The following is a 14,929-nucleotide window of genomic DNA, read 5'->3' on the forward strand; positions in this document are numbered from 1 at the left end:
GTATGTCGTTTTTGTCAAATTTTGGACCACATTTTTTTTTCAAAAAATGGTCACATTTAGGACGACATAGTATAGCATGACGTACTACATAGTATAGTATGATGGTTTTGGCACGTTTTGGACCAAAAAAAGGGTTTTCAAAAAATGGACAGATTTAGGACGACATAGTATAGCATGACGTACTACATAGTATAGCATGATGGTTTTGGCACGTTTTGGACCAAAAAAAGGGGTTTCAAAAAAATTGTCAGATTTTGGACGACATAGTATAGTATGTCGTTTTTGTCAAATTTTGGACCACATTTTTTTTTCAAAAAATTGTCACATTTAGGACGACATAGTATAGCATGACGTACTACATAGTATAGTATGATGGTTTTGGCACGTTTTGGACCAAAAAAAGGGTTTTCAAAAAAATTGTCAGATTTTGGACGACATAGTATAGTATGTCGTTTTTGTCCAATTTTGGACCACATTTTTTTTTCAAAAAATGGTCACATTTAGGACGACATAGTATAGCATGACGTACTACATAGTATAGTATGATGGTTTTGGCACGTTTTGGACCAAAAAAAGGGTTTTCAAAAAAATTTGTCAAATTTTGGACCACATTTTTTTTCCATAAAATGGTCACATTTAGGACGACATAGTATAGCATGACGTACTACATAGTATAGTATGATGGTTTTGGCACGTTTTGGACCAAAAAAAGGGTTTTCAAAAAAATGGTCAGATTTTGGACGACATAGTATAGTATGTCGTTTTTGTCAAATTTTGGACCACATTTTTTTTCCAAAAAATGGTCACATTTAGGACGACATAGTATAGCATGACGTACTACATAGTATAGTATGATGGTTTTGGCACATTTTGGACCAAAAAAAGGGTTTTCAAAAAAATTGTCAGATTTTGGACGACATAGTATACTATGACAAAAAAATTGTCAGTTTTGATCAAAATTGATCCAAACTGCCATTGGCAATAATACTATGGCGTTATGGGTTCATTTTGGAATACATTCTATAATATGCCTATTTTCACAGTGTTCACAGTGACGTGTCCAATATTGCTTTGGTGTGTGATTCGTTAATTTGTTGATCACTTACCTTCATTGTTATCCACAGAACGGTCCTCTGCCTCTGAAGTACCGAGTCCGACCCAACTGTAAGAAGATGAAGGTGAGCCACTCGCAGCAAGAAGGTCAGAACAGCGCCGGCAGATCCGGACCAGAAAGCGACTCCGCCAGCGACAAAGCCGGGAGTCCCGCCGGGGCTCCGTCCACCTCCTCCTCCCTGCCGAGCCCCGGCACACCCGCACAGTCTCCGCACCCGCAGCATCCGCACGGCCCCAGCAACGTCAACGGAAGTCCCGCCGCTGCTACTGGTGGTGCTCCTCCGACCCCCAATCGCTCCTTCACCCAGTTCAGCCCCAGCGGCGTCAACAAGCCACGGAAAGTGTCCGTGAACGGCTCATCCACCAACTCCGGATGACGCGGGTCTCCGCACCGGAGCCGCCAACGCCAGACATCCGCTCAGCTGATACCGTTTCCATGCCAACGTAGTTCCATTGTCTAGACGATGTTGTCTCTCTCTCTCTCGCACACCCTCTCTCTTTCTCTCATTTGCTGTTATGAATATATATATATATAAAAAAAAACATCATATGTTAAGATTTAAACGTAGTGGAATCAGAGACATTTCAAAATAAAACGAATGAGATGAGCGGGGATTTTACCGTGAAAGAAAATGTTGATGTTGAAAGAAAAGGACTTTGGAAAGAAGGACAGACCGTCTCTTCTTCTTTGAAAAGCTGCATCTTTATTTTACAAAAGCGACTGAAAAGAATCCACTATTATATTTTCCTTTCAGTTTTTTTCTTTCTTCCAAACTTCAATGTTTGTATCATGAATATTTCATGTGTGCTGGGATTTTTTTTTTTTTTTTTTTTTTTAAACATGCATGCTCATGAGAACACTTTTCTTTTAAAGAAAGAGAAACTCGCGTGTTAACCCACATTCTCTCTCTGTTTCGGGCATCGACAATGAGAGGAAAACACATTTGTACAGAGCTGTTTGGCTTCATGGATCAACAATAATAATACATTAAAACATTTGCCTTTAACTGGGAAAACACACATCAAATATCCTTTTTTTCTTGTAGCCGCAGTGGAATCAGATTGCTTCTCTTTCCTCACAGTTAAGCAATTTACGAGAATCCACGTGTAAATAGAAACAAAATGCATATTTAATCAGCGATGTTATTTCTCCTAATCTCCCCTTTTGCTCTGAAGGAATGACTTGGGCTCCCATTTCATGCTCAGTTCACCATGTTTTGATGTCTCCCGTGTTTTCCGTATTTGTATCGCTCGATTGTATGGACAAGTTATTGTATTGTTACTGTTGCACAGTATAAAACATCTAAATAAAACAACATTTTACACTTAGGAAATTGGTCGACTCGGTTCTTTTTGTTGTGGTAGATCGTAAAATAAATGAACGAAGGGATCATTCGAATGATTATTCTGTATCGCATTTCATTGCAATGAAAAACACTTAATTCTTTTTTGATTATAAACAAATAAAGTAAATTGATAAATATAGTTTGTGAAATTGGAACATTTAAATAATATAACTATTATTTAAGTTAGACTCCCTCATCTAATTTATTTTCTATCGATTTTTTTCACGTTTAACATTTTTTCTTTTATTTTCTTGGAATATTTTTGTTGAAATTAGAACGAGATTAAAATAAATTTCAGTCCATAAATAGCACAGAGTTGAGATTTTTAGATTAAATACGTCAGAATTGGATTAGTAAATGGGACAGACGACAAATAAATAAACAAATTAGTAGATCGGCTTCATTACTTCATAACCCATAGGTCGTTGTCATGTCTCGTTTATTTTAATTAAGTACATCCATGTGTACGAACAATATTATGAGTCAGTTAGTACTTACCCGCTTTTAGGTTACATTTTGTGCGAGAAAGGCAGCGAAAAAATAAATTAGCCTTATAATAACATTTATTTACGCATTTATCTATTTGTTTAACAAACGTTTGCTACACATTTTCCCCTACATTTTTAAGAAAATACCTCAGAACTGAAAATAAAAATGCATAAATAAACAAAATATTTATATTTGTTTATTTTATATTATTTATATCTTAGTATTATATTATACGACACTATATTATATTGTATTATCTTATATTATATATTTTATTTTTATACTTATATAATGTTATGTTATATTCTGTTACATTACATTACATTATTAATACACTAACAAACAAACATAACCACAATTGTGTTATGTCTTTGTGCGAGTTGGAACATTATAAATATTAATATAAAATACACGTGCGCAAACACTTGGTCCATACACGTACTAAAAAAAAACGCTGTATGCACCTCGAGCTACAAGTGAATTTGCGTCTATTTTCATCTCAAGTATGGTTGTCCGGATTAGGATTAGATCAGTGGAACTAAGCATTTCGGAATATTTCTCCACCTCAGAAGTGAGTTCGTCTTTCTTTGCGCCAGAGCCGCTCGTGTAGAAGTACAATGCGAGTACGCAGTTCACTCCGTGACGTCATATATAACAAATAATAACAATTTCTAATTGATTAATCTGGACTCAGACATGCAGGTCATTTGGGGTCACTCTCTCCTACAGTAGCTGACCTCTGGTTTATTGGGTTCGCTGTGATGATGTTGTCTGCTCTGATCTAAGGATCGTTTATGAAAGTGTGTGTGTGTGTGTGACACAAATACCTGCGAGGTTCCGTTTCCGTGGGAACAAAGTCACGCTCTGGCGGGTTTCGAGGGAGCGCGTGGACCTCCAAACTCTCGTTCTCGAACACATGAAAGGCAACGCGAGGTCCGAGCTGGTAAGACGATGGCAGAGTGAGTCGTCCGCGTACACCGTCGACGATCTTTGATGTGAGACACAGAACAGCCCTGCTTCCTGTCCGTTGCCACGGCAACATTTTATCAACACGGAGACCCGAGTGGCTGCTGGGGAGGAACGCTGACCTGAACCTGAAAGAAAACAAGACATTTCTGCGTTGTTATAGACATTTAAGTGGGGTTTTTTTCTGCATCAGAGAAACAATGAGTCAGCGACAGATCATTCAAGGTGAGATTCATCAGCTGTTTGAAATCATTCAAGGTGAGTGAGACGCAGTCGTGGATTTACTGGTTCATGTCTGTGCTTTGTAGTTTTCGAGCAGTACCAAAAATCGAGGATGCAGTTTGTGCAAACTATCGCTGATCTGGCAACCAGACCCCAAAACATAGACCTCCTCCACAACGCAGGTAAGAAAGAACTTTAACTGGGATCATTTACAATAGAATATATTTATGTCATACTGTGTGGCAGGAAACCCCTTTACAGTCATTTAAAGTGTATGTTTGTGCAGTTAAATACAGTATATATACAGTAAAACACTGTGAAGCTATAAAATACATGTTGAAACACTAATATTTTAGTGACTTTTTCCCATCTAAAGGCAGATATGAGGGACAGATCACCTGCATCTTTAATAAATGCTTATTTAACTGAAGCACTTCTGTGTATCTTTTGTTATTGTTAAACTGCTTGTATCAGCCATTTACTGTCCTGATTTCTGAAGATACATCATCATCTTGAAACTCTATTATGCCAGGACATAATTCAACACTATCTAAAAATCATACAAGATTACTTGGACACAAGGGCAAGGCAGACAAATGTCCTAGTGTAGTATGATGGTCAAAATATAAACTGTCAAAAATGTCCTAGTATGTCATCAAAACCTCTCCAAATATAAACTCTCAAAAAATGTCCTAATGTACTGTCAACAAACAGTGTCCAAATATAAACTGTCAAAATATCCTAGTATAGTATGTCCACAAAAAACTGTCCAAATATAAACTGTCCAAAATGTCAAAACATTTCCTAGTGTTTATGTCAAAATATAAACTGTGAAAAATGTAAAAAAAAAAAAAAAATTCCAAGTACATATTATGTCAACAAAAAAGTCACAATATACATTTTCAAAAATGTCCTAGTATAGTATGTCGACCAAAAGGGTCCAAATGTAAACTGTCAAAATATGTCCTCGTATATTTTGTCAACAAAAAGTGTCCAAATATAAACTATCAAAATGTCCTAGTATAGTATGTCAACAAAAAAGTCACAATATAAGTTTTCAAATATGTCAAAAAAAATGTCCAAGTAAGTATGTTGACTAAAACGGTCCAACTATAAACAGTCAAAAATGTCAAAAATATGTCCTAATATAGTATGTCAACAAAAACTGTCCAAATATAAACTGTCAAAGCATATAGTATGTCAACAAAAAAGTCAAAATATAAACTGTCCAAAATGTCATAACATTTCCTAGAGTTTATGTCAAAATATAAACTGTGAAAAATGTAAAAAAAGAAAAAAAAAATTCCAAGTACATATTATGTCAACAAAAAAGTCACAATATACATTTTCAAAAATGTCCTCGTATAGTATGTCGACCAAAAGGGTCCAAATGTAAACTGTCAAAATATGTCCTAGTATAGTATGTCAACAAAAAAGTCACAATATAAGTTTTCAAATAAGTCAAAAAAATGTCCTAGTATAGTATGTCAACAAAAACTGTCCAAATATAAACTGTCAAAGCATATAGTATGTCAACAAAAAAGTCAAAATATAAACTTTCAAAAATGTCAAAAAACATGTACTGGTAAAGTATGTCAACAAAAAAGTCACAATATAAATTTTCAAAAATAAATAAATAAATGCCCTAGTATATGTTGACTAAAACAGTCGAAATATAAACAGTCAGAAATGTCCTAATATAGGTATGATATGTCATCAAAAACTGTCCAAAATGTCAAAACATTACCTAGTGTAGCATGTCTCCAAAATTTCAAAGCATATAGTATAGTATGTCAACAAAAAAGTCAAAATATAAACTTTCAAAAATTTGAAACAAAATGTCCTGGTAGAGTATGTCAACAAAGAAGTCACAATATACATTTTCAAAAATACATCAACATAATTCAACAGTGTATAAAAATCACACAGCATCACTTCAAATGTTGACGAAGGATAAGTCAACAACCCAACAGAGTAGATAGAATAGAACAGTAATTCCCAATATCTGGGTCAGGACCCACAGATGGTCATTGAACTTTCAGATTGATGTGTGTATGTTTTACATAGCAGTTTGGAAATGACAATTCTAAATGACGTTATGTGCTACAGATATGACTGTAAATGATGATTTATATCTGGGATTTGACTCACGATAGTTTGCCTTCTTTAAAAAAGTTTGGGTGCGATTACCTGTGTTACAGCTGCAGCTGAATAATTGATTGGATATCGAATAGTAAATAATGAATAAATACAAGATAACAGTTCATACCTTTATATAGTCCGATGTCACACTGGAGCTTAAATGCGGAATAAAACCAGCATTTAAATCTATAAAAAGAAGAGGATAAAGTTATTTAACAGGCAATTAATGTCACATCCAGCCATATAAGTGGAGTACAAAGCTTGTTACATACACATTGGCGTCTCCTCTCCCCCATCTCCTGTGCAGGTGTCATGTCCCTGCTGCGTCCCCTGATGTTGGACTCTGTTCCCAGCATCCAGCAGACGGCAGCTCTGGCTCTGGGCCGTCTGGCCGACCACAGCGACGACCTGGCGGAGGCCGTGGTGAAGGAGGGCATCCTGCCTCAGCTGGTCCACTCTCTGGCCTCGCAGAATGTCAGTATATATATATATATATATATATATAACGTCATACTTTGGGACAAGACACTTTATTTACTGTGTATTTACAAAATACACATCCAGGGTGCTTTAATTACTGGACACTTCTGGTGTGGTCCAACGGTGACAGGGATATTTTTTCCACTCTCTGGAACAACCTTAAAGATCCTTTTGAGATAAAAAAACAACAACAAAAAAAAAAACAGTAAATTATTATCACATGCACATTAAATTAGTAATATATGCACAATAAACCCCCTTTAAAGACAAACATTTGCTTTTACGGGACTCTGTGTCTGACCTTTTAAAAGCGTTGTTTTTAGCCATTAATTGTGGTTCCACTCCAGGTTTAAGAAAACCAAGGTCGTGCTCTAGTCGTTCAAGTGGAAGTGAAGGTCACCATACGTATTTGACAATAACCCGTTCAATAATTATATTTTCTAATACAACAAATCTAATTATGGCCTTCAGTGTTTGCACAGTACTGAAAAATAAATGTCACTGAGTTTCTTTTTTTTTATCATGGTTGGAGAACAAAACATATCTACACTTAAAAAAAAAAGAAAATGGTTGTTATAAGGAGGTATAAGATGGAGGGTGAATAGGTAATAATAAAAAAAGAGCAACTTCCTTCCTCTTGCACTTTAGATTTTACATGATTTATTTATAGTAAGTAAACTGCACTGCCTCCTGTTTGCTTCCTTCTCTTCTTTGTTTAACTGTGCATTTATGGTTTGTTTGAACTGTCTTTTTCTTAATTACATCACATAAAAAAAATCCAATATCGGAAAAGTGTTATGTGAAATCCTCAGTTTGTTAGTTTCCTAAATGTTCTAATACGGGAACCCACGTTTTAAAGGTGAAAAGGGAAATGTGTGCATATTATAAAGTTTCTTTTTTACTAAGTAAACTTAGTAACTTACTTACCTAATGTTTTTTTCTTTGAGAAAACATAATTTTCTGCAACTTATTTAATTTGGGGACCCCCAAAAAACCTTCCATGACCCACTTCTGGGTCCCGACCCAGGCTTTGGGAATGACTAAAACACGCATGTGCGTATCTCTCTCTCTCTCTCTCTCTGTGTGTAGAGATTTTATAAGAAAGCAGCAGCGTTTGTGTTGCGTGCTGTGGCCAAACACTCAGCTGAACTTGCCGACGCCGTGGTGTCCTGTGGCGGCGTGGACGCGCTGGTGCTGTGCCTGGAGGAGTTTGACTCCGGGGTGAAGGAGGCCGCAGTCTGGGCTCTGGGCTTCATCGCTCGTCACAATGCGCGTAAGAAGAACGCGGACCGGATGTGTTAATGATGTTATGATGGTCCTTCTTCCACACGTGGGCATTTTTTCATATTTGCGCTCCTATTGCAGTGTTGTCGCAGTGCGTCGTGGACGCGGGCGCGGTCCCGCTGCTGGTCATGTGTCTGCGGGAGCCCGAGTTGGCGCTAAAACGCATCGCGGCGTCCACACTCAGCGACATCTGCAAACACACGCCCGAGCTGGCGCACACTGTGGTGGACACTGGCGCTGTGGCGCACCTGGCGCAGATGATCCTCAACCCGGACGCAAAACTCAAGGTAAAGAAAAAAAGTCAGATATTGTCAATTCTTCATTCATTATCTGTGACATTTAACAATGACTTAAGCAAGCAACTATTTTATGACATTTTATAACAATTGATGCCCGAGGCATGTTTAAAGGCACAGTATGTAAAATTATTAAAATATTTATTGGTGAAAATGCAAGTTCGCACCCATGTAGCCTTCAATTTATGCTGAATTGATTTTTAAATAAGATTTTATTTACCTTTTTTTTTTCTATTTTTAATAAAATAAATAAATAATAAATAATTCTAAATCAAACCAAAACCAAAACTACAACATTTATCTGCCAATAAAAAAAATCATAATAAAATCAAATAATGAAAAAGTGTTTAAGCTAAATAAACATAACAACAAATAACAAAAATAACTATCAAATAGCCATAAAAGAAACAAATAACCAAAAATATTGTATGTCTTTAAATGTATGCTTTATCCATCACTTAACTAAGTCTAAGTCTATTATATATTATTCTCGCAGACTCAGACAATATACAAAAACAAAAGAAGACAAGCAATGAACAAGGAGAAAACAGTTAACCGTTAACAAAGAGAGATGCAGAAAGTGTTAAAGTGTTTTAAATGTTCTTTTAATTTTAATTTTACATACTGTGCCTTTAAAAATATTAAATGTTCTGTTTCATTTTTGCTTGATACACTGTGATTTGTTTAACAATCAAAACAGTGAATAACAATAATAATAATCAAAAAAAAAATGATATGAAACTACTTCATAACTTTATTAATTAAAAATAAAAAAAAACTTGTGAGCCACAAGTGAGCCACAAATTCTTGAAATAAATTAGTTTTAGCTCATTTTGGGACTGTCTTGCATATCTTTAATGAACAATGTACACATTAATTTTAACTAAATTAATCTTAAAAAAAAAAAGAAAAAAAAAGTTGTGGATCAGTGGTAGACAAGGATTGCCTTCTAACTAGAGGGTTGGGGTTCGATCCCCATACAGCCCTTGGTTTGAGTGAGTGTGTGTGTGTGAATAAGACACTTACCGTTCTGGTGCAGCTTCAGTGTGTGTGGTACGAGATGAGAAACAGATGCAGTACAGTCAGCGTCCTCTGTGTGTGGAAACACTCAGTCATGGGTTGTTTCTTTTTTTCTTTTGGCGTCTCCTCTCTGCAGAGGCAGGTGTTCTCGGCCCTCAGCCAGATCAGTAAGCACTCGGTCATCCTGGCCGAGATGGTGATAGAGGCCGAGATCTTCCCCGCTGCCGTGGCCTGCCTCAAAGACCCAGACGAATATGTGAGGAAGAACGTCACCACTCTCATGAGGGAGGTGGTGAAACACTCGCCAGAGGTGATACACACACACACACACACACACACACACACACACACACACACACACACACACACACACACACACACACACACACACACACACAACCAAACACACAACCACATACTGTTGAAGAGCACAAAGCAAATGTGTGTGTTTGTGTGTGTTTCCAGCTCTCCCTGGTGATTGTCAACTGTGGCGGTATGGCATCGGTGATAGATTATCTGGGCGATTGCCATGGAAACCTGCGGCTGCCTGGGATCATGATGCTGGGATATGTGGCAGCTCAAAGCGAGAGCCTCGCCATGGCCGTCATTCTCTCCAGGGTGTGTGTGTGTGTGTGTGTGTGTGTGTGTGTGTGTGTGGCTTAACCTCCCCTCTTCATGTGACCTCCAGCTAGAGTCACCACTAAACCCCAGAGGGCATTCCTCCAGGTCCAGTATGTAGGTCATACACTGTCTGTACACCACTGAACTGTTGTGTGTTGTGTCCTCTTGCCCTGCAGGGGGTGCCGCAGCTGGCCCTGTGTCTCTCCGAGGAGCCTGAGCATCACATGAAGGCGGCCGCCGTCTGGTCCGTGGGTCAGATCGGGCAGCACACGCCCGAACACGCCAAGGCCGTGGCCACAGCCGGCCTGCTGCCCAAACTCCTGCAGCTCTACATGGACGCCACCAGCTCAGAGGACCTGCAGATGAAAGTAACAGCTCTCTGAAGTATTCACCTGTAAATGTGCTGGATTATAGGGCTAATTTCCACCTGTAGTCCCTATACACAACTACACATAATCTCAACAACAGAAATGTGCCACAAACAAAATTAAAGTCAGTTTCTTTAAAGGTCCTGTATGTAAACAAAAAGTGTTCACATTTAAAATTTGACACATGGAAAATGGTGCTTGTGTATAACTACAGTGTTTAGTTTTTTTCTAAATAAATTGTTAATGCACTGTTTTAACATGCAGTAAACTGTAAATAACTGCCAGATATTGAAAGTTATTCTTACTTTCTGTAAATAAACTTCTGTAAATATTACATACAGTACCTTTAAAGACCAAATCATCATTAACCCTAAAACACCTAACCTCAAAATGTTTTATTTTAACAATAAAAGGAAATGTGATTTTTTTTCCAGAATACCTTTCAATATCTGGCAATTATTTACAATTTATTGCATGCTAAAATGGTGCATTCACAATTTTTATTTCGAAAAAAAACCCCACTGTAGTTATACACGAAGACAAGATTTTGCATGTTAAATTTGACATATGAACTCTCTCCTCTCTTAAACCGTAATAACCACACGTTGGCTTTGACGTGCAACTTCTGCACAAACCGTCATGTGCATTGCGGTAATGCAAAGTACGCTTGTGCAAACGTGTCGTCTGCGATATGCATAATAATTATACATTATAGAATTTATCACTTAATTCAGGCAAATGTAGGAAACGGTAACTCTTCCCTTTTGTAAAGATGTATAATCATGTTCAAATATAAATTATTTGGGGTTTTTGTAGCCTTAGAATCTTTGCACGTGCTTCAGGCAAGGGCCTTGCTTAACAGAGGCCGCCATTTTGTGCCGCTCTGCTTCTACAGCGGCCCAAATGTTTGACTAGGTAAACGGAGAGCCACCGATTGGTTCCCCTGAACAAGAGGTAGCCTCAAGATGTTGGATTATGAATGTTTGCTTCTCGTGCAGAGTAAGAAGGCTCTGAAGAGCATCCTGCACAAGTGCACTGACCTGCCAACGCTGCAGCCGCTCCTCTACGACGCCCCGAGCAACATCCTCAAACACGTTGTGGGCCAGTTCAGCAAGGTCAGAGAGCCTGTGTGATCCAACCTGCAGCAGAAAATGTGCATTTTGGATGTGAGATAAATGACAAAGTTTTCTGTCCTCCCTCCCTCTCTCCCTCCCTTCAAAAGGTGCTGCCTAACGACAGCAAGGCCCGGCGTTCTTTTGTGACCAGTGGAGGTCTGGCCAAGGTGCAAGAGATCAGGGCCGAGCCTGGTTCTCAGCTGCAGGAGTACATCAACTCAATCAACAACTGTTTCCCTGAAGAGATAGTCAGGTGTACACACACACACACACACACACACACACACACACACACACACACACACACACACACACACACACACAAGCACCCTGCCCACATCTGAACACAATATGTGTGCGAGAGTGTGAGAGATGTTAACAGTAATCTCGGATTGACTCATCGCATCAGTCATTTCAGAAGTGTGTCCTCCTGACTCACTTTGGTCTCATCTCAGCTACAACACGCTTTATAAAACACGCTTCATTTGGTATTGGGTAGAGACATTGCACTTTAGTGAACATCAGCGTGTTAATATGCCAGATAATCCCGCACAGGATTATGGAATAAGACAAAATAATCAAGCACTTTCACTGCAACGCAAGAAAAATACATAAACATGACAGTTACAGTGGAAACAGGCTGTGTAAGAGTTAACAAAGACACACTAACAATATCGAATATGCAATTTTAACAAAGTAAGCTAGGAATTAGGGACTTTAAATGATGTGTAAGGGATTAAAATGTAACGTGACACAGTATTTGTACAGATTTTAATCCATTATTTGCATATAAACACCCAGATAATGTTATTATTAGTAGATAGATATTAAGATAATTATGGGACAAGTCCATACACATGATGTCAAGTGGGTCGAACTTTACAAAAAGTTACAGAAATAATTAGGTCAAATTCATTTTCTAAAAAGTGTATGGTTGAAGGACAAATTCTGGACTTTAAATAATAGATAATGGTTTAAAAAGGGTTTTAAGGTTTTTAAAGTGTACATGCATGTGTGTTGTTGTTGCAGATACTATTCCCCTGGCTACTCAGAGGTCTTGTTGGAGAGACTGGAGAACTACGTGCCAGGTCTGAATAAATAATGAAGAGAACAGCAGAAACAAAGCATCTCTCTTTTTAACGCCATATTTTCCACTTTACTCAAGAACAACTTTATGATCGTTCTACAAAATGACATTTTCACAACCAATCCATCTCACGCAGAGAGGTCAAAGGTCAGCTTTAGTGACAGAGGTTGCACTTGTCGAAAAACTAACACAGAAGCCTTTGTTTATGTCAAAAAAGTGAATGAGTGTGTCGCTAAGTGAGTGTTTCTGATGTTTTCTTCTTCTTCAACTACTTCCGTGCACCATCATATTGACATACTGTATATCAGTCGCTCGTGTGAGAGACCGATTCTGTTGGTCTTTCAAACAATGGCCTAGATGTTGGTCAAGAATAAACGACATACTGTGATTTGAAGCATCGCAGTGAGTGTGCATCCTTATGACAAGTTAACAAAGAGTGACGAGAGAACTGGATTTACAAAAAAGTCTCATGTACGTTTAGAATATGTGCTTTGTGAAATTTAATTTAGACACCGTTTTACACAATGTTAATACCTACATGTTTTACCTTTTTTCTTCTATTTAACCACTATGATACACGTTGATCAACAATGTATGATGTATGACAGTTGTGACAGATTTTTTTTTTTTATAATTATGTGTGTGTAATTAAAATGAGAATTTTAATTCTGAGCTGAGAAATGTACAAAGGTGACAACAAAAAGGGCAAGGAAAAGGGTTTCTGGATTCTTACACACATCACAGCCTCATCTGTGTTTTACTATTCATATGGATTTTTATGTTCTTTGTAAAACAGCAGCGTGTGAAGGACAGAAAATATAAGAAAACAAGTACCTGGAAAAGTGACAGCATCTTTCTGCTCACTCTGTTCAGAATCTGTAGAAAACTGTTGAGAAAACAACATTTGTGGCGTTTTATGATGATCGTGACAGAAAATTAATCATAAATACACATAACCAATATTCTTTTTACTTTTTTTAATTTTTGAAAAGGTTGTTTTAAAAGAAAAAAAAAATCTGGTTAAACCAATTAAATGTATGAAATGAAATGAAAGTTGCTCACTCACTCCCTCACTGAGACTGGTTTCAGTCTTCGGCGTGGTTTTGCACGGGTCACACTGCCTCCTGGCGGCCGCTGCTCCTCACTGCGCCTCAGCTGTGTTTGTCTGGCAGTGCACGCGCGTGCGTGCGTGCGCGGCAGCAGCTGCGGCGCACGTGGCTCGCGGCTCTTTGTTTGTCTCCTCGCATTGTAGCGACGCCTCTGACCGCAGCAGCAGAGCAGCACCACCAGCAGCACCAGCAGCTTCTCTGTAAAAATCTGATTTTATTTCCTCAATGGCGCAGTTTTTTTTGTTTGTCCTCCCGTGTGCGCGCGCGTGTGTGTAATGTACATTTTTTTTAAAATTAACAATAAATGTGTAAAGTTCACAAGAAGCAATGCGTGTTTTTTCCCCCTTCCACAACCATCTGCTCTAATATACAAACCAATAGAGAGAGGGAGCGTACGTTTGGTCCGAGCATTTCATTTCCACCTTTAAAAATAAATAAATAAATAATAATAATATTAATAATAAATACATCCTAACAAACAGATATGAAACATTTACTCTAAACAAAGCGTTATTTTATCCTCATCTGTTAACATTTCGTTAAAAATACAAAACATTTAATTCCACCGACGTTTAACATTATTAAACGTGTGTAAAACGGAAGCTATCATTTATTTATCTCTTTGTTTCCGCTGTTGCTGTTTTTAAAATGCTTTATAAATAAAGTTTAGTTTTGTATTGTTTTAACCGTCACCGCGAAAGAAGAAACCCTTTGTTCGAAAATAAGGTAACACCAAATAAAAACTCATTAATATCCTTTTTTTTTTTTTTAAACATTGTGAAACACGAGTGTGGATTTTTTTGGCAGGTTTCCCATACATTTGACACGTTTTTTGAGCGATTTTGAATTAAAATTGTGCAGAAACGCGTGTGACGTCAACGGTGGCGTACTGAAACATTTAAAAAAATGCCGTTATTCAATTTATTGTGTGTATTATAATGTGTACATTCATACAAAACTACCATTATGTTCAGTATATGACCAAACCGAATCACAAGTAAAAAAAAAAAAAATCAAATTCGAGTTTTTTTCCTAGGCGAAGATCAAAACATTTGATTTTTTTTTTTTTTTTTATAACCGTGAAACTAACACTTCAAAAAAAATACACACGTTACATTAAATCAATTAAATTAAATAAAGCACAGGGAGACGTTAAGTTAAGCAGAGCAAGTGCTTTAATTGGTTTGAGTGAAGGCTTATGGAATGGAGTGTATTGTTATCGTCGTCATTAAATGTGAAGAACAATAAAACATACAACATCATTTTTGGCC

The 14,929-nt window shown here is 37.5% G+C and overlaps 2 protein-coding genes across 2 annotated transcripts in view; both read left to right on the forward strand.

Annotated features, from left to right (window-relative positions):
- Window positions 1-1,773, forward strand: part of bmi1a (bmi1 polycomb ring finger oncogene 1a) — a 63,199-nt gene extending 61,426 nt beyond the window's left edge. The window contains exon 9 of the mRNA XM_083901921.1: window positions 1,125-1,773. Within this exon, the coding sequence (XP_083758047.1) occupies window positions 1,125-1,490 (366 nt within the window). The 3' untranslated portion in view covers window positions 1,491-1,773. The remainder of the gene's footprint in view (window positions 1-1,124) is intronic.
- Window positions 1,774-4,114: 2,341 nt separating this feature from the next.
- On the forward strand, window positions 4,115-12,564 carry spag6 (sperm associated antigen 6; the record flags this gene model as incomplete). The annotated part of the gene is made up of 11 exons (XM_083901550.1): window positions 4,115-4,139; window positions 4,223-4,318; window positions 6,586-6,752; window positions 7,848-8,031; window positions 8,124-8,329; window positions 9,495-9,668; window positions 9,824-9,976; window positions 10,156-10,347; window positions 11,346-11,462; window positions 11,570-11,715; window positions 12,492-12,564. The coding sequence occupies 11 exons, from the start codon at window positions 4,115-4,117 to the stop codon at window positions 12,562-12,564; spliced, it is 1,533 nt and encodes a 510-aa protein (XP_083757676.1).
- Between the last annotated feature and the right edge of the window lie 2,365 nt (window positions 12,565-14,929).

Source organism: Microchirus variegatus (genome assembly GCF_963457635.1).
Source record: "Microchirus variegatus genome assembly, chromosome: 15".
Taxonomy (NCBI): Eukaryota; Metazoa; Chordata; class Actinopteri; order Pleuronectiformes; family Soleidae; genus Microchirus; species Microchirus variegatus.